Below are 17,322 nucleotides of genomic sequence, written 5' to 3'. Positions count from 1 at the left end.
TTTGAGAACTTCCTAGTATTGAGTCGTGTTCAAATACCACGCAGACTTTCATAAATCTGACCTTGCCAACGCCCAATACCTTTGCAACTCATCTGAAGATCGAGTTTAAAGTATTAAGGACTTGGTTATTTAACTGACCTTTGAAAGATGGAACCTCTTTATGGAGAACACCACGTTGAAAGCAGGCTTCATTGGCAAAGTTTTCCTTATTTTGAACCATGATAATGAAACAGTGATTGGCCATACGTGTTTCCGTTAACTGGTGAATTAAAATCTTTTTGTGTCATATTTAATGTAATGGGTAGGAATCACAAGCACGCCTAACCATAATGAGTGATTATTACATATTGCCTTATTGTTTGAAATGGAGACAATCAGTTAAGAGGATTTTGTGAAGAGAAGTATTTTCACCCTAAAAAATAAATCACTGCTCGATTGCAATAGATCTGAAGAGGGCATTATTCACACCGCTAATTTTTCTTGTGAAACAGTTGTGTCCAAACAGGTTTTAAATGTGCAAGGCCATGGTTTGCAATGGTAAGCGATATGAGAATGAAAGAGAGAGAAGCAAATGATTTTAGTACAGGAAGATGAAAATGCTTACAGCTTTGAAGCCCTAGCCTGCTAGTGCCAGCTTAGGGCTTAAGCTACGAAACCCATGGAATGGGAGCTTGGACAGCAGAGGAGTCTGGCTGCGCTTGTCACGGTCAGTCGAGGACATCTGCATTGAGACTGAGACCGCTATCTCCGCACTCTCTAAGGGTGGGAGGAAGCATAAGGGTGAAAAGAGGTGACATTGGCGGAGATGCGTTCAATGAAGGCGGAGATTTTAGGACTCTAACCATGCTTGCAGACATCATTTCATACAGTTTTTAATGGTGGCCCCAATGATTATATATCGGGATTGGAAGGTATTTAGACGTGAGGTATGCAAGTATCTAAGCGTACGCACAAATCATGGGGTAACTGACTGTGATGCCGGCAAGAAAAATTAATGAAAATATCAGAAATGCCTTCTCATGAATGAAAGGTGCTCCCGGATACAATAAACAGTAATTGATTCGAGCATTCTTAAAACATGGAGTGGTTCTGAGCACGGTGTTGGCAGGTGTTAGTAGCTAAGTTCCGGCAGACATCCTGTGCTTGTTATTTAGCAGAGTGAAGTGCAAGGTTGCTCCAGGCGCCAGTTGCAGTAGGAGTAGTGAAAGGAATAAGGGTTGGATAAGAATGCGGGGCGGGAGGGGGTGGATTTTCGGAAGCATGCAAAGTGACCAGGATCACTTGGTGTGGAAAGCATCTGAGCCAGAGTGATGACAACAGTGAGGTACAATTCATTTCAGGTGTCTAAACCTTGTTGTAGCTTCACTACTTGGGGGAGAAGAATCTAGCCCCTCGCTAAATTTTAAAAGGACAAAAGCTAGGAAACTCGGGGAGAGTGGACTTGGGAGAGTTTACAGCACACTTCAGAAATATTCACTGCCACAAAAAAAAAGGCAGCCAAAATGGCGTCGGAACTCCGTAAGTTAATCCAAATAAATTTTGAAGTTCCAACACTTTGCAGATAAGCACTTCATTTGGGGCGCAAAAAATTGCCGCTTAAAGTCAGAATGACACCTTTTAAATGTGCTTATGGTTTCGCTTTTTGGCTCTGCAATAAGCACTTTTAGTGGTTTCTATACAGAAATTACCCCTGGCTGCCCTGATTATGTCTCTTCTGTGATGCCGTATTTTCAAAGTCTCGGGACCATAAGAAAGGCAGCCTTATTACAGACAACAGCTCGAGCGCGAAAGGCTGAAAAAGCAGTAAGTAAAGTATAAAATATCGAGTTTTTTTGTGCATGTCAAGTAACCCCTCCAGTCCACGTGGCTAGTGGAAAAAGCCAAACTTTGTCAAGCCAAAGCGCCAAGGGTAGCTTTCGAAATGCTAAGAACTGATATGGCTATTACTAGCGACCGGGTACAAATCTCTATTTGCAGCTGGGTGCCTAACTCTACAAGTAAAAAGTTAAAAATGCGTTAACCAGCTTACTACTTAAGACAGTTGACCAGTTTTCTTGGTTTGCGAACACTAGTAATACTGTGCCTCAAATGCCATATTTTTACTCCAAAAAGTCTTTTTTAATTTTTAAGGTGTTCCCTGAAACACCCGGTACATTTCGTGTGTATGGTTGCAAGGCAGAGTTTGTTTATGTAGTGAATAGTAAATGTATGGAAACTTTCCACTTCAATGAAATTGGCATTCTTTTTCATCTTAGTCTTTACTCAGCAACGTATTCAGACATGACTGCTCGACAATTACGGCAACTTATTAGAAATTCTAGCTTATAGGCTGCTGGATCTCTATGCAGGCTGCACTGCCGGGACGATCAGGAAACCAAACTGAAGTTTGGCGGCATGACTAAGGCTCTTCTGCTTTTTAAAATCAGCGACAGCTACATGGGCTCTCTCTCGGGGGTTCCATGAAGCAGCGCTAGCAGACAACTTGCCTATCTCTGCCATGTTTTCTGCGGACGATTGAAAGAGCACTCAGTGAGCGCAATTCATGTGCTGCTGTGCTATGGTTTGTGCACCTTTTAGTCTCTTACTCAGAAGTTTATCCTTTGAGCTTTTGCACGGCAAGCATGCAGTTTATTTTATTATTTATTTTCAGTACACCCTGCAGCTCCGAAGCTTTACAGCAGGGGAGTGGGTACAACGTTAAAGTGACGAGCAGCTGAATAAAATCACATGAGAGAAAGAACAAAGGGGGAGTGAGGGTTGACAAAGGAGCAATGTAGACAGATAAATTAAACATATAATATACAACCAAAGAAGCAGTAGTGCATTTGTTCAACTAATATTTGAAAGAACAGTTAAATCACGAATCATTGATTAGCCATAAAAATACATCACGAGGAGCACTCGCAGCTCCAATTGGCAGCTTGTTCCGGTGAGAAATAGTATGTATAGGATACCACATCGGCTGAAGAAGCAGCTATCGCACTGATATCCAACAATAGCAAGGAAACGATTATGTCCGACTCACATGTAGCGGTACGTAGTTATATTAGGGGCCGTGTGGGCGTTCCATGTTGGAACATTTTCGAAACGTCAATCCCCAGAATGTCCAGATGGTCTGGACGCTAGGGCACCTCTCAACGACGGCCAATGGGGTGGCCAACACAGCTGCTCAAGCTGCCCTCCTCCAAGCATCTGGCACGCAGCCTCTCTCTGACACCATTAACGATGCCTCACCCTTACTAAGCTACGCTGAAACTAAAAATTACGATAAGATTATTACAAGGAAATATTTTCTAACTCACAAAAGCCGTAGCAAATTTGAAGAACACATCATCCGGCGGCTACATACTGTCCGATCCCTACTTTATGAGCTAATGGTATCAAGACATATGTGATTCATTCTGCCCCTTCTGTGGAGCACCTGGCACACTATTTCACACAGTTTGGGAATGTCAAAAAAAACCAAGAGCTGGGCAACAATCTTGATCCAACATGTCGCTGTCCTCTCGACCAGAATTCATTAGGACTTGGGAGAGTATAGAGCACACTTCAGAAATATTAACTGCCGCGAAAAAAAAAGGCAGCCAAAATGTCGTCAGAACTCCATAAGTTAATCAAAAGAAAATTTGAATTTCCAACACTTTGCACATAAGCACTTAATTTTTGGCGCAAAAAAATCACCGCTTAAGTCAGAATGGCACCTTTTAAATGTGCGTAAGGTTTCGCTTTTTGGCGCTGCAAAGAGCACTTTTTGTGGTTTCTATGCAGAAATCACCCCTGGCTGCCCTGATTATGTGCCTTCTGTGACGCCGTATTTTCAAGTCTCGTCGGGACTGGAAGAAAGACTGTGTTATTACAGCCAGCTCCTCGAGCAGGAAAGGCTGAAACTGCAGTAAGTAAAGTAGTTTTTTTGTGCATGTCAAGGGATGACACATCGCATCGGCATGTACTGAATCCGCGTGTCTCAAGAGTAAGGGAGGATCAATTCAGTGCTCCTTGACCGCTGCTAAAGTGGTGTATTGAGCTCCCACTCACAGACCGACACTCTACGAATAAAGGCTGTAACTGGACACGCTAAATTTGCATGATGGCCTTTTGTGGTTAGTAGTAGGTGCGAAGTCGCATGGAAAGCCTCAGCACACGATACTTATAGATATAATATCTCCATGCAGGGCAAATCTAGAGTACGTCTTAATTATTCTTTGGGGAAATGAAATGAAGCTTTCTTGTCGAGAGGAAAAGTGGAAGACAGTCACTCATTTCTCAGTGAAAGCCGGATCAAGTTTACCGACGCATTATTTGCTCTAAATTTCCGTCATAACTTATTTTCCTAGTTTCGTGGTCTTACTCCGTTTGTTTCTTATGTAGGAGGTGTTGGAAAACCTTCTTTCTTCCCCACTGCTCCCATTTAAAATTCAGAGGGTCTGTGGACGGCGTCTACGTACGGAGCGTAGGTTAGATATAACGAACAGCTATTAGAGCCATCTCCCGGATGCAGATCTTCCCACCTCATTGAGCGAAATACTTCTGGCATCTATTCTGCGCACGTGTGTTAATTTTCATAGCTGATCTCTCATCGCCTAATGGTGCCAAAATTTGAACACAGATGACGTAAAACAATGAGAGAACAGTGAAAATAGGCCAGCCGGCCACGTGATGAGTAAGTGACATATGCAACTGACACTTAGACCCGCCAATCGGATGCAGCGGCAGTGGAGGAGGGGGCAGTTGAAAGGCTCTGAAACACCTTCCCTCTTAATTTGGCGAGCCCTTCTCAGCGAATCTTTCATGCTCGCATCCTACTCCGTCACCCACACCTGCGTATACAAGTTGAGAGGTGGCTATTGGTTACATTCTTTCAGACCTTAGGCAGCTACCATGGCTGTGGCCAATAAGCCGCATAGCTCCGGCGGATCAGGAAGCTCCGCACCGCTAAGCGGCGTGCAAAAAAGTGAGAAAAGGAGAGGGAAAGGCGCGAACATGCTGAAATTCAAATTCTGACTACAGATAACTGAGCTTCCACAAAGCGCATTAAAAAAAATCTTGCTGGACAATATTCCTAACGCGGCGTGCTTTAACATCCCATGCATACCGCCGCTTTATTAGAGCGCCATTTCAGAGCTCCTTTAAGCGCTGGGGACAATATGGCGTTGATGCGGTGCCTTGTGATTCTCTGGTATCGCAGGCATTGCTGAACGTAACAAAGTGTGCTTGGACAGGATTGAGTAGTCTTGATTACTGGCGCTTTTCTGGTTATAGCAAGCACTGGAGGAGTTTCTTTAGGAATTTCAAGCGATGCGAAAAATGTGAGGTCAACAAGGAATGCGGAATGACAAAATGGCAGCGCAAAACGAAAGGACTGTGCAGCTCCACGCGTATCGTTCTGCGTTTCTCATCCTCGGCTTGGTACTGTTGACGATTGTTTCATGTTGTTTAAGCATCTAAACCTCACCAGGTTTTACTTGATCGTAAGGAAGTTTTCGCCGGCCTGTTTTTACCGCCTCAGTTCTTTGTTAAATGTCCGACATCCGCACCGTATAAAAGACACCAGGGGAGTGCATGCGAAGATGCAGCGTAGCACCGCCAGGAATCTGTTTTCGTGGTTCTGTCTGTCCACTTCGGCAACAGGCCGCAATATGCATCGGTGTGAGGTCTCTCCAGGCGGCGCACTAGCGATGCGGCTGGGACGGGCGACATGCTTCACTTGCAGCATGGCGACTGCGGTTTCGCTGCAAATGCTCTCTGCCAACAATCGCTCCAGCCGAGCGCAGCTTCTGTTTTAAGTTTAGCATCATGTTTCTACTCCCCGTGAACCTAAGAGATGAGGGGCCGCGTCCGTTTCCTTGTTGTCCGCCACAACGCTCATTTTAAACAAAATAATCTACCCTGATGAAAATTAACATAAATTCTGTCTAGTAAAAGGCCTGAGCACAGCGAAGACAGTGATTTGATACTTTGCGTGTAGAATGCCCAGTGCCTATGCTTTGCTATAATTTCGTGAAAACTTTTTCGGTACAAATTCTCCGTTTTGGCACGACTGATGGTGGCCAAAGCTGTGTTAGGCATTAGAAGTGGGGTGCATTTGCGGCAATTTGCAGTAGAGTCGCTATGAAAATGTTTCGCATTCCTGGACTCCTGAAGGTATTGCAAGCACTACGCATGCTTTCTATTGTAAGATTGAAACACTGTTCTGGAATCGGGGAAGGTTTTTAGCCCTCCCATGCCCAGCTTTCCTGGACATGTACTACTTGCACCATCTGTCGGCAGTGGCGGCGACACGGCGCGTAACTGAATGGGAAGGGGTACAAAAAAATAGTAAAACGTGAACAAAAGCACCTACAAAAAATGACCCAGGGATTTGTGTAGTGTATACTTAGATGAGGAATGTGTCAAAGTTTCAGTTCTGTGCTGTTAATACACGAGCTTCCCAGTGCGTTTGAATACTGTACGATGCTGCCTAGCGGTGGGGGCCGCATTTTGCCCATTTCTCAGACTTTAATATTGTATAGCGCCGCAACACAGATAGATATCGAAAATCACCCTCGGTTTTAGGAGAGGCGCATAACTGGACCCCTGGGACAGTGGACACCTTACTCGTGCTTTAAGCTACGAAACCCATGGAATGGGAGCTTGGACAGCAAAGGAGTCTTGCTGCACTTGTCACGGTCAGTCGAGGACATCTCCATTGAGACTGAGACCACTATCTCCACACTCTCTAAGGGTGGGGGGGAAGCATAAGGGTGAAAAGAGGTGACATTGGCAAAGATGCGTTCAATGAAGGCGGAGATTTTAGGACTCTAACCATGCTTGCAGACATCATTTCATACAGTTTTTAATGGTGGCCCCAATCATTATATATCAGGAATGAAAGGTATTTAGACGTGAGGTATGCAAGTATCTAAGCGTACGCACAAATCATGGGGTAACTGACTGTGATGCCGGGTAACTGACTGTGATGCCGGCGAGAAAAATTAATGAAAATATGAGAAATGCCTTCTCATGAATGAAAGGTGCTCCCGGATATAATAAACAGTAATTGATTCGAGCATTCTTAAAACATGGAGTTGTTTTGGGCACGGTGTTGGCAGGTGTTAGTAGCTAAGATCCGGCAGACATCCTGTGCTTGTTATTTAGCAGAGGGAAGTGCAAGGTTGCTTCAGGCGCCAGTTGCAGTAGGAGTAGTGAAAGGAATAAGGGTTGGATAAGAATGCGGGGCGGGAGGGGGTGGATTTTCGGAAGCATGCAAAGTGACCAGGATCACTTGGTGTGGAAAGCATCTGAACCAGAGTGATGACAACAGTGAGGTACAATTCATTTCAGGTTTCTAAACCTTGTTGTAGCTTGACTACTTGGGGGAGAAGAATCTAGCCCCTCGCTAAACTTTAAAAAGACAAAAGTTAGGAAACTCAGGGAGAGTGGACTTGGGAGAGTTTAGAGCACACTTCAGAAATATTCACTGCCACAAAAAAAAAGGCAGCCAAAATGACGTCGGAACTCCTGCCTCAGTGGAAGCTGTGGTTGGTGTACTAACTACCGATCAACGATGTTGCCGGAGGACAACAGGTATGCAAGCTTGTAAAACATCTGATCTGTAATAATCATCTACTCCTCTCGAGCTTAACCTGCAATCTGCACTCGGAATATAGTAGGCTGCATCTCGAGAACGAAGTAGCAATTGGTCCTCAGTGGAGGCTCTCCAACCAGAGATGTTAGCTTATTGTTTTGACACTGTGGTCAAATACTTTGTGCCTGCAACCCACCTGCAGTGCTATATTAGCATGTGATCTGAATGAAAACATCTTCGACAGAGGTCCGTCTGGTTGGGTTTTTGATAGTTGAGAGAAAAACTGACGCCAACCAATATTTTAAGTTTGCCCAACGACTGCTTCTGCATTCTGAAGACATCGCAGGTCGAATATTTTCTGGCACACCTCAACTCAGTCGAACCTTCAATTCAGTTTACAATGGAACGAGAAGTAAACAACACATTGCCATTCCTGGACGTCTTCATAAGAAGAGAAAGGGCAGATCCAAAGTTCAGTGTCTATAGGAAACCAACCCACACCGGCCGCTATCTAAATTTTAATTCTAACCACCCTACAAGTCACAAGGAATCCGTTGTCTCCTCTCTTCTGAGAAGATCAAAGGCAATCTGCTCCTCGGAAGCAGAGAAAAGAGCAGAAGAGGCCACCATTCTCGCCGACCTACAGAAGAATGGCTACACACGTGGCTTCATTCAACGTGTGGGTCGCCGTCAGGCTCAGAGGACAGAGGGAACAGCCAACAATGTAACAACGAAACGCGCGCGCGTGGTGCTTCGATACGTGAGGGGAACCAGCGAGGCACTTGCTCGCATTCTGGGAAAATATGGAACCTACGTTGCTCACAAACCTGTTTACACAATAAGCCGCGTCTTGCCCCGACCGAAAGACCGCGTCCCCAGAGAAAAACAACCGGGTGTCATTTACGAAATCCCGTGCTCCAAGTGCCAGGCTTCATACGTCGACGAAACAAAAAACCTCCCCCAAAGAATAAGGCAACACAAGAATGACGTCTGGCTAATGAATTCAGAAGCCAACCCCCTCGCCGAACACTGCGAGTGCGCCGACCACCCAATAGCCTTCGAGGAAGTGAGCGTCTTGGCTGTGGAGCCAAACCTGTTTAAGAGGCGACATGTGGAGTCATGGCACATCCGGCTCACAAAGGCGGCGATGAACAGAACTCCAGGAACGCTCCCCTCTGCGTACGTTAGTGGACTCCGCCACGTGCTAACAAAGGGAAAGCGAAGGCAACACCCCGCTGCTGCTGGCACACTTTAGTCACCCCTGAAGAAGGGACCGAGTTGGTCCCGAAACGTTGGGCTAAATTAAAATATTGGTTGGCGTCAGTTTTTCTCTCAACTATATTAGCATGTGCTAGGTAGTTGGCCATGATGTCATGACAATAGGTCAATGTCATTTGTTGGAAGGGGCCTCCACAGACGGCCATTCGCTGCTTCGTTCTGCAGTTGTATCTTTGAAGATTTCGCATAAGATTCTGTATCATTGTTTTGTTCATGATGTGTTTGATGGGCATCGAGCTGTGACTTGTGAGATGTTTTGGCGTTAGGTCAGCGGCTGGAGCTTGCTGGAGGAGCAGAAAAGAAAATCAGTTCACGTCTCACTGCTCAGTGGTTCTCTGGAGAGGCCAAACAGCAGAGGCTAGGTAGGAAAGAGGTAGAGACGGGCCTCTGTCCCTGTGCTGTGGAGGGTGGGTATTTGTGTGTTGGGAGAGAGGTTCGGAGGGGTGAAAAGGGGGAGCTGGAGAGACTGTGCAGGGTCACTACGGCTCAGGGGCCAACTCCCCACAGCACGGGAACAAAGTTCCTTTCCTTTCCTGTCTAGTTTCTGCTGAACTGCCAGAAAGTTGTCCCCAAGTATAGTAGTGCATGCTATGTTACTGGTTTTGGCACCTTTGGCTCTAAATGGTCCCTGCTAGCCATTACTACACCATCCAGTTCATCATTGCAGTGCACGTCCACTTTGCTCCATGGATTATGCTATGCAGGCTCTGCCTTCTCTGTGTTCTACCCACAATGTATTCCCCCACTAGATCAGTCACATCCTGCCATGTCTTGTGCCTGCAAACAAAATTGTTGCACTATTAAATCATTTGCCATACTATTCATTTTTATGGTATTTCTGTTCCCTTCATTCTGCAGAAGTACATCGCACGACAGGGTGCCGTGAACGCCATGCACTTACTTCCACCCGTCGGGCGAGTACCTGGTGACCGGAGCCGACGACGGTGTCACACGTGTCTTGGACTTGCTCAGGGGAAGGCTGCTCTACACACTCCTCAACCATACGGTGAGTCAACTACACATGGTGGCCGCTTCGCGCCAAGGGAGGGTGCAATACCCTTATAAAAATGGTCTACAGACAGTCTATAGACTTCTTATTGACGCTATTGACTTCCTATAGATACTGCTTTTTGTCTATTCATAGTCTATAGACTCAAATCTACTAAAAGTGTATGGCCATAAATCTATAGACCGTCTATGACATTTGTACTTTATAGAGAGGTCTATAGACACTCTATAGACTCTAAAACTTTTTGTAAGGATATGGCCGCTAGTCTTTGTAGTGTTTGTTCATTCTTCAAAGCTGCCGGGACGTCGATTTATTCCTTTATTTGCGATGCAAGACGCGACCTGATTTATCACGATTGATCGCATCCATGCGGAGCCGATTCTACGTTGTTCTAGAACGTTCTAGTAACTTTGCACGCTTTATTCCAAAAGTTTGCTATCAGCTTTAAATTGAGCGCTGCCGAGAGCGCCGGGCATTCTGTTCGACGACTGCGGAGCACACCTGTTGCTACGCCACCGCAGACTCATTCAGTCCTTTGTGGGTACATTTCGTGTGTATGGTTACAAGGCAGAGTTTGTTTATGTAGTGAATAGTGCAGGGGTGGAAGTGCTGCGCCAATTGTGCCGTGCTGTGCCAATTTGATCTCCTGCGCCAAGCTGCGCCTAAACGGCAATTTATGCCCATTGCAAGTATACAGAGCCAAATTTAGCTGAGTGTTATTGTCGGCTGGGCAATACTGGGCGCTCGCTACGAAACGGACGCAACCGCATTCGCATCGACAGTTTCGTTAGCTTGTGCTTGTCGGCGCGGCTGTCACAAATGGCTTGTACAAGAATGAGCAAAAATAAGTACTTTTAACTATTATCTGGTAATATAACTTCATCGCGGCCGGTATTGTGAACTTACCTCAATAGCAAGCTGTATTGATTGTGCAGAAAACGAGATACCAGGTTCACTCGCATGTTTTGTGCACTTTTTTCAGTAATTAAGGGCTCCAAAAAGAGATGCGGAGATTTTGCGAACACGTCCTTAAAAAAACTTCATGAACGTCATAATGCACATATATGTCCTACATTGTCGCGCATACGTCGACTCCCACTCGCACCTCTCGCTGGTCAAAAAAAAAATTCCATATACAGGTCGACGCAACCCCCATCACCGCGCGATGGTATGACGCCGCGTGCTCAGCTCTAAGCAATAAACACGCAGCGATAAAATCGCAGAGCCAGTGAAGATAAACGGCGCTAAAACTGCGTCTTCGCGATAGGCCCGGCTGACTAGCGGCAAACCGAACCGCCAGCGGTTCAGTTGTTTAGAATTTTGGACACCTTGCCCTGGAATGCAACCGCCGGCGCGAGTGGGCCGGGTAAACGGCGCGCGAATATAATTTCGTTTACCGGAGCTAATTTAACAAACGAATTACGAACTCCTTACACGTGGAGCTGTGAGGGAATGGGCAGCGGGCTTTCTACCTGTCGTGCTCGCACCTCGCACGCAGCAGTTATGAAATTGCTTTGACTTGGCCTGGCCAGTTACGTGGTTACGTTGTTGAGGATGTGCGGGGTCGCAGCGGAGCACAAGAGAGAGACGACCAGCGTGGCAGGCTTCTAGTTCCGGACTGCCCGTGCCGGGCGTGCGCGCCCAGCACGCGCTGTTCATCTTTATTTTCCTCTAGCGCGGGAACGCCGATCTCAGCGCCAGCGCCGCCGGGCGCTACAACGTCTTCACAGTGGTAGAGTGTACTGGCTAACAGTGGTGCGGCTGGCGTCCCCTCGCTGCTCGCACCTTTCACAGCCATACACGGCAACGCGTTCGCGCCGTTCTTCCACAGCCTGCCTTGCGTGCGCCCGTGTGTACGCTGGTGCATTTTTTTCATATATGTTTGGGTAATAAATTGTGGGTGCGCAATTAAGCGAGGGCGCAAGTTATGCGAGTAAATAGGATAAGTTGGCCCCCTCGTTGGTTTGGCTGCGCAATTTTTCGAATTTTAAAATCCATCGGTTGGCGGGTATTGATTCATTTTGTTTTTGGTTCTGACATAGTATATTCGAGATTCTGCTGCACTGTTTTGACGGTTTGGTTGTGGCTATTAAAAAGTTATGCAGAACGAACTGAAAGGCTTTAGTTTCCTAAGCAAGTCCTGTCGCTCTAACTTATTTATTTATTTATTTATTTCATAATACTGCAGGCCACTGCTTGGCCCAAGCAGGAGTGAACATACAATGTTACATAACCAAAAGAATAAAGTTATTCAATATTAGCAGCACACGGAAACCAAAAGAATAAAACGAAAAGAATAAACTTATACAATGTTAGCAGCGCACGGATACCAAAAGAATAAAACCAAACGAATAAACTTATACAATATCAGCAGCACACGGATACAAAACATACATATTATCATTATTAGCAGGTAAGTAGACAATTTAACGCATCAGAAAAATTTTGCGAGGAAAAAACAGATTCCGGTAACGAATTCCAATCTTGCACTGTTCTAGGGAAAAAACTGTATTTAAAACTGTTAGTTTTGCCGAAAAGGGGAGTAAGTGAATGTTCACGAACGTTTCGAGTCCTTCTTACTAGAGGACGCTTAATGCACTCCGGAAGCTTCAGTTTATTTTTACCTGTTAAACTATTAAACAAGAATACCAATCTATTAATCTTTCGGCGGACTTCTAGTGTAGGAATGTTATTTGACATCATTAACTGCGATGGAGAGTCTTCCCTTTTGTATTTTCTGTATATAAACCTAACCGCTTTCCTATTTACTTTTTCAAGGACCATTATGTCCTTTTTCGTGTACGGGTCCCAAACGACTGAAGCATATTCAAGTAAAGACCGCACACAAGTTTCGTAGGCCAATTTTTTCAGGTGTGCTGGGGCAGTTTTTAGCTTTCTTCGTAAAACCCATAGCTTTCTTAATGCGGCTGTAGAAATATTAGTAATGTGTGACGACCATTTTAACTTATTGTCGAGTGTTACACCTAAATATTTATATTTCTCAACTTCCAAAATCCTATTACCGCGAAAAAGGTAAGGCAGCAAACTTGGAGACTTTTTTTCTAGTTATACGTAAGACAACAGTTTTTTCACTATTAAATTCCATAGCCCATTTAAGACACCATTCTTCAATGGCAGAAACTGCTTTTTGTACAGAGCTGCGGTCATATTCGGATGAAATTTGTTTAAACACAACACAGTCGTCTGCGAATAACTTAACAGAAACATCTTCAGGTACAACCGCAACTAAATCATTGACATATATTAAAAACAACAATGGCCCAAGCACACTTCCCTGGGGGACTCCTGATTGAACACTAACAACACTTGAAGCGATCTTATTAATTTCCACATATTGCCGTCTGTCTGTAAGGTATGCTTGAACCCACCGAATGATAAAAAAAGGCACACCCATACATTCCATCTTATAGAGAAGTTTGCCATGTGGCACCTTATCAAAGGCCTTGCTAAAATCAAAGAAAACCACGTCCGTTTGCCCGGACATATCAAGCACACGCGCAAAGTCGTGCACAGCCAGAACAGTCTGAGTAACTGTAGATAAACCCTGCCTAAACCCGTGTTGACAATCGGACAGAAGATTATGATCGATCAGGAACTTTCGCAGGTAGCCGGCTACAATGTGCTCCAACACCTTACACTGCATGTTATGGAAACGGGCCGATAATTTGAAACTGACAGTCGATCACCTTTTTTATACACAGGAACCACACGTGCTATTTTCCAATCTGAAGGAAGTTTTCCGCATGCTAATGATAGTTTAAAAATGTCTGTTAGGCAACCTGATATTTGTTCTGCGTATCGCCTCAAAAATACATTCGGAAGACCATCGGGTCCAGCGGATTTTTTAGTGTCCAGTTTCAAGAGCATCGCCAGGACACCCTCACGAGCCACTTCAATGCCCTCCTCTGGTGCAGCCGCTGTTTTTATTTCATATTCATCTAATTCTGAAAACACCTCGTAGAAATACTGATTAAAATTCTCAGCTATTTCGGCAGCGTCCGTGATAATCGTGTCGCTAACTTTTATTTTGGTAAGTGCATCTTTGGGTTTACTCAAGTGCCGCCAAAATTTCTGTGGATCAGACTTGAGAAACTCTGCTAAAGTGTGCGAAAATATTTAGTCCTGGCGCTGCTCACTTTTAATAACAGGTCATGTTTGATGTCTTTAAACAGCGGCGTTGACGTCCCATGCTTTTTACGATATCTCTTAAGTCTACGCTTAATATGTATAATTTCACGAGTAATCCATGGATGTTTCCGCTTTTTAAATGTTTTTCTGTCTGGAACGTAATCTTTAATACAATGCCTAAGCACATTAGCGAACCGTTGCCAAGAGCTTTCCACATCACATGTAATCACAAGATTTTCTTCAATATAGTCAATAATCGCCACATCGTCAGCTCGACTAAATTCCTTAACTGTAGCAATATCGAGCGCGTGTGTTTTTGACTTTTCAACTTTTTAGGAAAAAAAAACTAACTTATGATCAGATATACCGGGTTTAATTGTAACCGTTCCTTCTCTAAATCTTTCGCTAATGAACAGCAGGTCAAGAATTGATGTTTCGCGAGTGCATTCAGTAACTATTTGATCAAGACCAAGAGCAAGCATAACATCAAGGATAATATCGCTCGTTTGCGATAATCCAAAAGACAAATTGTTCCAATTTAGTAAAGGCAAATTAAAGTCACCCGTTACAATCACATTCTTGTTTCGTAACAACAACAATCGATCATACAATTTACTCAAGAAGCTTTCATCAGCATCTGGAGCACAATAAACCGCACACAAATGAAACGCTGTTTCCTTCACTTTGATTTTTAAAAAAAGGCTTTCATGCTCAGCAATCTGGGTTTCGACGTCAACATCGACACAGGATTTAACAACAGCAACACCACCCCCTCTAGATCCTCGGTCCCGCCGATATAACCGATAACCTGGTGGGACGATGTCATCGTCACTGATTTGCTCGTGTAGCCAGGTTTCAGTTATGACGCACACGTGCGGATCCAAAGAGAGCAAACATTCTTCCAGTTTTTCTGTTTTGTTTACAACGCTTCTTGCATTGAGAGAAACTAACCGCACATCGGACGTATCTGTCCATTAACTTTCAGATAAAGATGTGGTGTTGCGTTCTATCAATGTCCTAGAGTTTAGAACAGCATCCCATTCATAGAACCGCCCATCAACCTTCAAACTTGTCATAAATCAAGGAAACCTTACTTCCAGCCTTTTTTTCAAGTTTTGCACTTTGCCAAAGATGCTTGCGTTTGCACAACGTTTCCACGCAGTAGTCATTATCGATTCTAATGTTTTCTCCTTTTAGTTTAGACACATTGCTCCAGACTGCTTGCTTTTCCCTATAGTCCTGAAAGTACATTATGACAGGGCGATTAGAAGAACTTTTCCCCATTCTATGAATTCGAGCTACAGATGAACACTGCACTCCCTTGTTTAGCGGAGAAAACATCATCGATAAGAGCCGCCGCGGTGGCTCAGTGGCTATGGTGCTCGGCTGCTGGCCCAAAAGACGCGGGTTCGATCCCGGCCGCGGCGGCTAGAATTTCTTTGGAGGAGAAATTCTAGAGGCCCGTGTGCTGTGCGATGTCAGTGCACGTTAAAGAACCCCAGGTGGTCGAAATTTCTGGAGCCCTTCACTACGGCGTCTCTCATAGCCTTAGTCACTTTGGGACGTTAAACCCCACAAAACCAACCAAAAACAACATCATCGATAACTTTCCTGCGCAAATCCGACTCTGATTCAATAGGATCATCCTGTATGCCAAAAACAATCAAATTTGATCTCCGACTTCTATCTTCTAGATCTTCAAGCCTGGCTTGATGCCGTGTAAGTGCATCCTGCACACCATTCAAAGCTGTGCTTATATTTTCAATGTCATCTGTTTTCATCCGCAGCTCTTTTACGTTTGCCTCTATGTTACTTAAGCGATCACCAAAGTTGCCCAGTGCTCTTTCTGTAGCCTCTAAATGAAGCCTAATGTCTTTCTGCCCCTCAATGAGTGTCTGAAACATTTCATCAACTGTTGGACCTGGATTCATCTCTATATCTCCACAAATAAGCAGCATACATGAGCAATAGCAGCTATAGGCACAGTTCAGACACGTGCGTGGGCACATCAAGAGAACAAGAAACCAATCGTCAGATCGTATGGTGCAAACATAACTAACCTGTACCAGGAAAAGACGTAGCATTTTGAGCACCTTGCTTGCAGCGCTTTCGCCGCGCCCACTGAAGACGGACGGGTGTGGTGCCGAATTTATAGGGCCAAGGGTCGATGACGTCACGGTCGACAACGTCCGATATCCATGCACCTGTGGCGTCCCCACGGCGACGGTGCTGCCCGATGTGTTATCTTTGATGACCAATTCTTCTGTTGTGGCTTGATGAAGCTTGGCGATAGTCTGCGAAGGTGCATGCGTACTTGACAGCAGCAGGACCTGTACCAGGAAAAGACGTAGCATTTTGAGCACCTTGCTTGCAGCACTTTCGCCGCGCCCCCTCTCAGCACATTGTTCGTGACAGAATCAGGCGAACAGTGCAGGTCTTTTTTCCTTATAGCTCTCACTGGCATGATACAATTAAGTGGATTGAGGGGCACAAATTTTGGTATCAAACCTATTTGTACACTTGTTTCTGTGGTGAGCGAGCTGACACTTGTTGCTGGTTTTGTTTTTAAGGTTTAACGGCAATATCTTTGTATTCTATATGGCAGTAGCTAGTTCTAGTCCACTTTGCTTCTAGTCATTATATTTACTGCAAGCCAATTGCCATCTGTGATCCATTTTTCACTTGTTTTCTCTGATACATCCAGTAGTAAACCAGTCTGAAACAGTTTACCGTAATTGTCTTGGCTAATGCTTTACCACTAGTGTCATAGTCACATATGTGGTGTTTTTGGAGTGAAGTGCTCTGGGTTTGTTTAATACAAATAAAACTATCCCCATTATGTTTTGTTTTTCTGAACTGAAATTATTAATAGCCAATGTACTGCAACTACTGTTCGTAATAGCTGCCACATCTCTTTTTTTTTTATGAACCCTAGCAAAAATTCAGGGGGCACTTTGACTGTCTAAAGTACGTAGAGGCGGAAGCGTTTTCTGCACCACTTTGACTGCTTCTGTGGCACTGATGGGGTCACATATAATTGAGTACTAATTACTAAGTGATGAGAAACCATTTAATTAATGGTTAATTACTGATTAATGCTGGAATACTAATTAACTGCTAATTAATGACGCTTAAGCTTTGCCATTAGGAGTGGAACAGCGCTGCCAGGGAGTCGATGGAATGCTACCGATGCCTTGCCCTTTCAACGCAACGCTTTTTGAGGAAAGGAATTCTCTGTCATCTCGGTGGACACCTGAACCGCACCGTAGAGGAAGGGAGGAAGTGGGAGTGAAAGAAGAAAGAGAAAGAGGGCCGTAATGAA

General features: G+C 44.7%; 1 protein-coding gene across 16 annotated transcripts in view; it reads left to right on the top strand.

Annotated features, from left to right (window-relative positions):
• The window catches only part of LOC149357380 (uncharacterized), a 116,396-nt gene that overhangs the window by 27,189 nt on the left and 71,885 nt on the right, over nt 1–17,322 (top strand). For 14 of the 16 annotated variants that reach the window (XM_089584572.1, XM_089584575.1, XM_089584574.1 and 11 more), the window contains 2 exons: nt 3,769–3,892; nt 9,701–9,848. In XM_089584572.1, coding sequence (XP_089440698.1) covers nt 3,769–3,790 — 22 coding nt within the window. In that variant the 3' untranslated portion in view covers nt 3,791–3,892; nt 9,701–9,848. The remainder of the gene's footprint in view (nt 1–3,768; nt 3,893–9,700; nt 9,849–17,322) is intronic. The other 2 variants (XM_089584571.1, XM_089584559.1) reach the window with 1 other exon arrangement.

The sequence above is a fragment of the Amblyomma mixtum genome, chromosome 3, assembly GCF_055824585.1.
Source record: "Amblyomma mixtum isolate Tamu chromosome 3, ASM5582458v1, whole genome shotgun sequence".
NCBI lineage: Eukaryota > Metazoa > Arthropoda > Arachnida > Ixodida > Ixodidae > Amblyomma > Amblyomma mixtum.
This window is presented reverse-complemented; position numbering and strand designations above follow the sequence as displayed.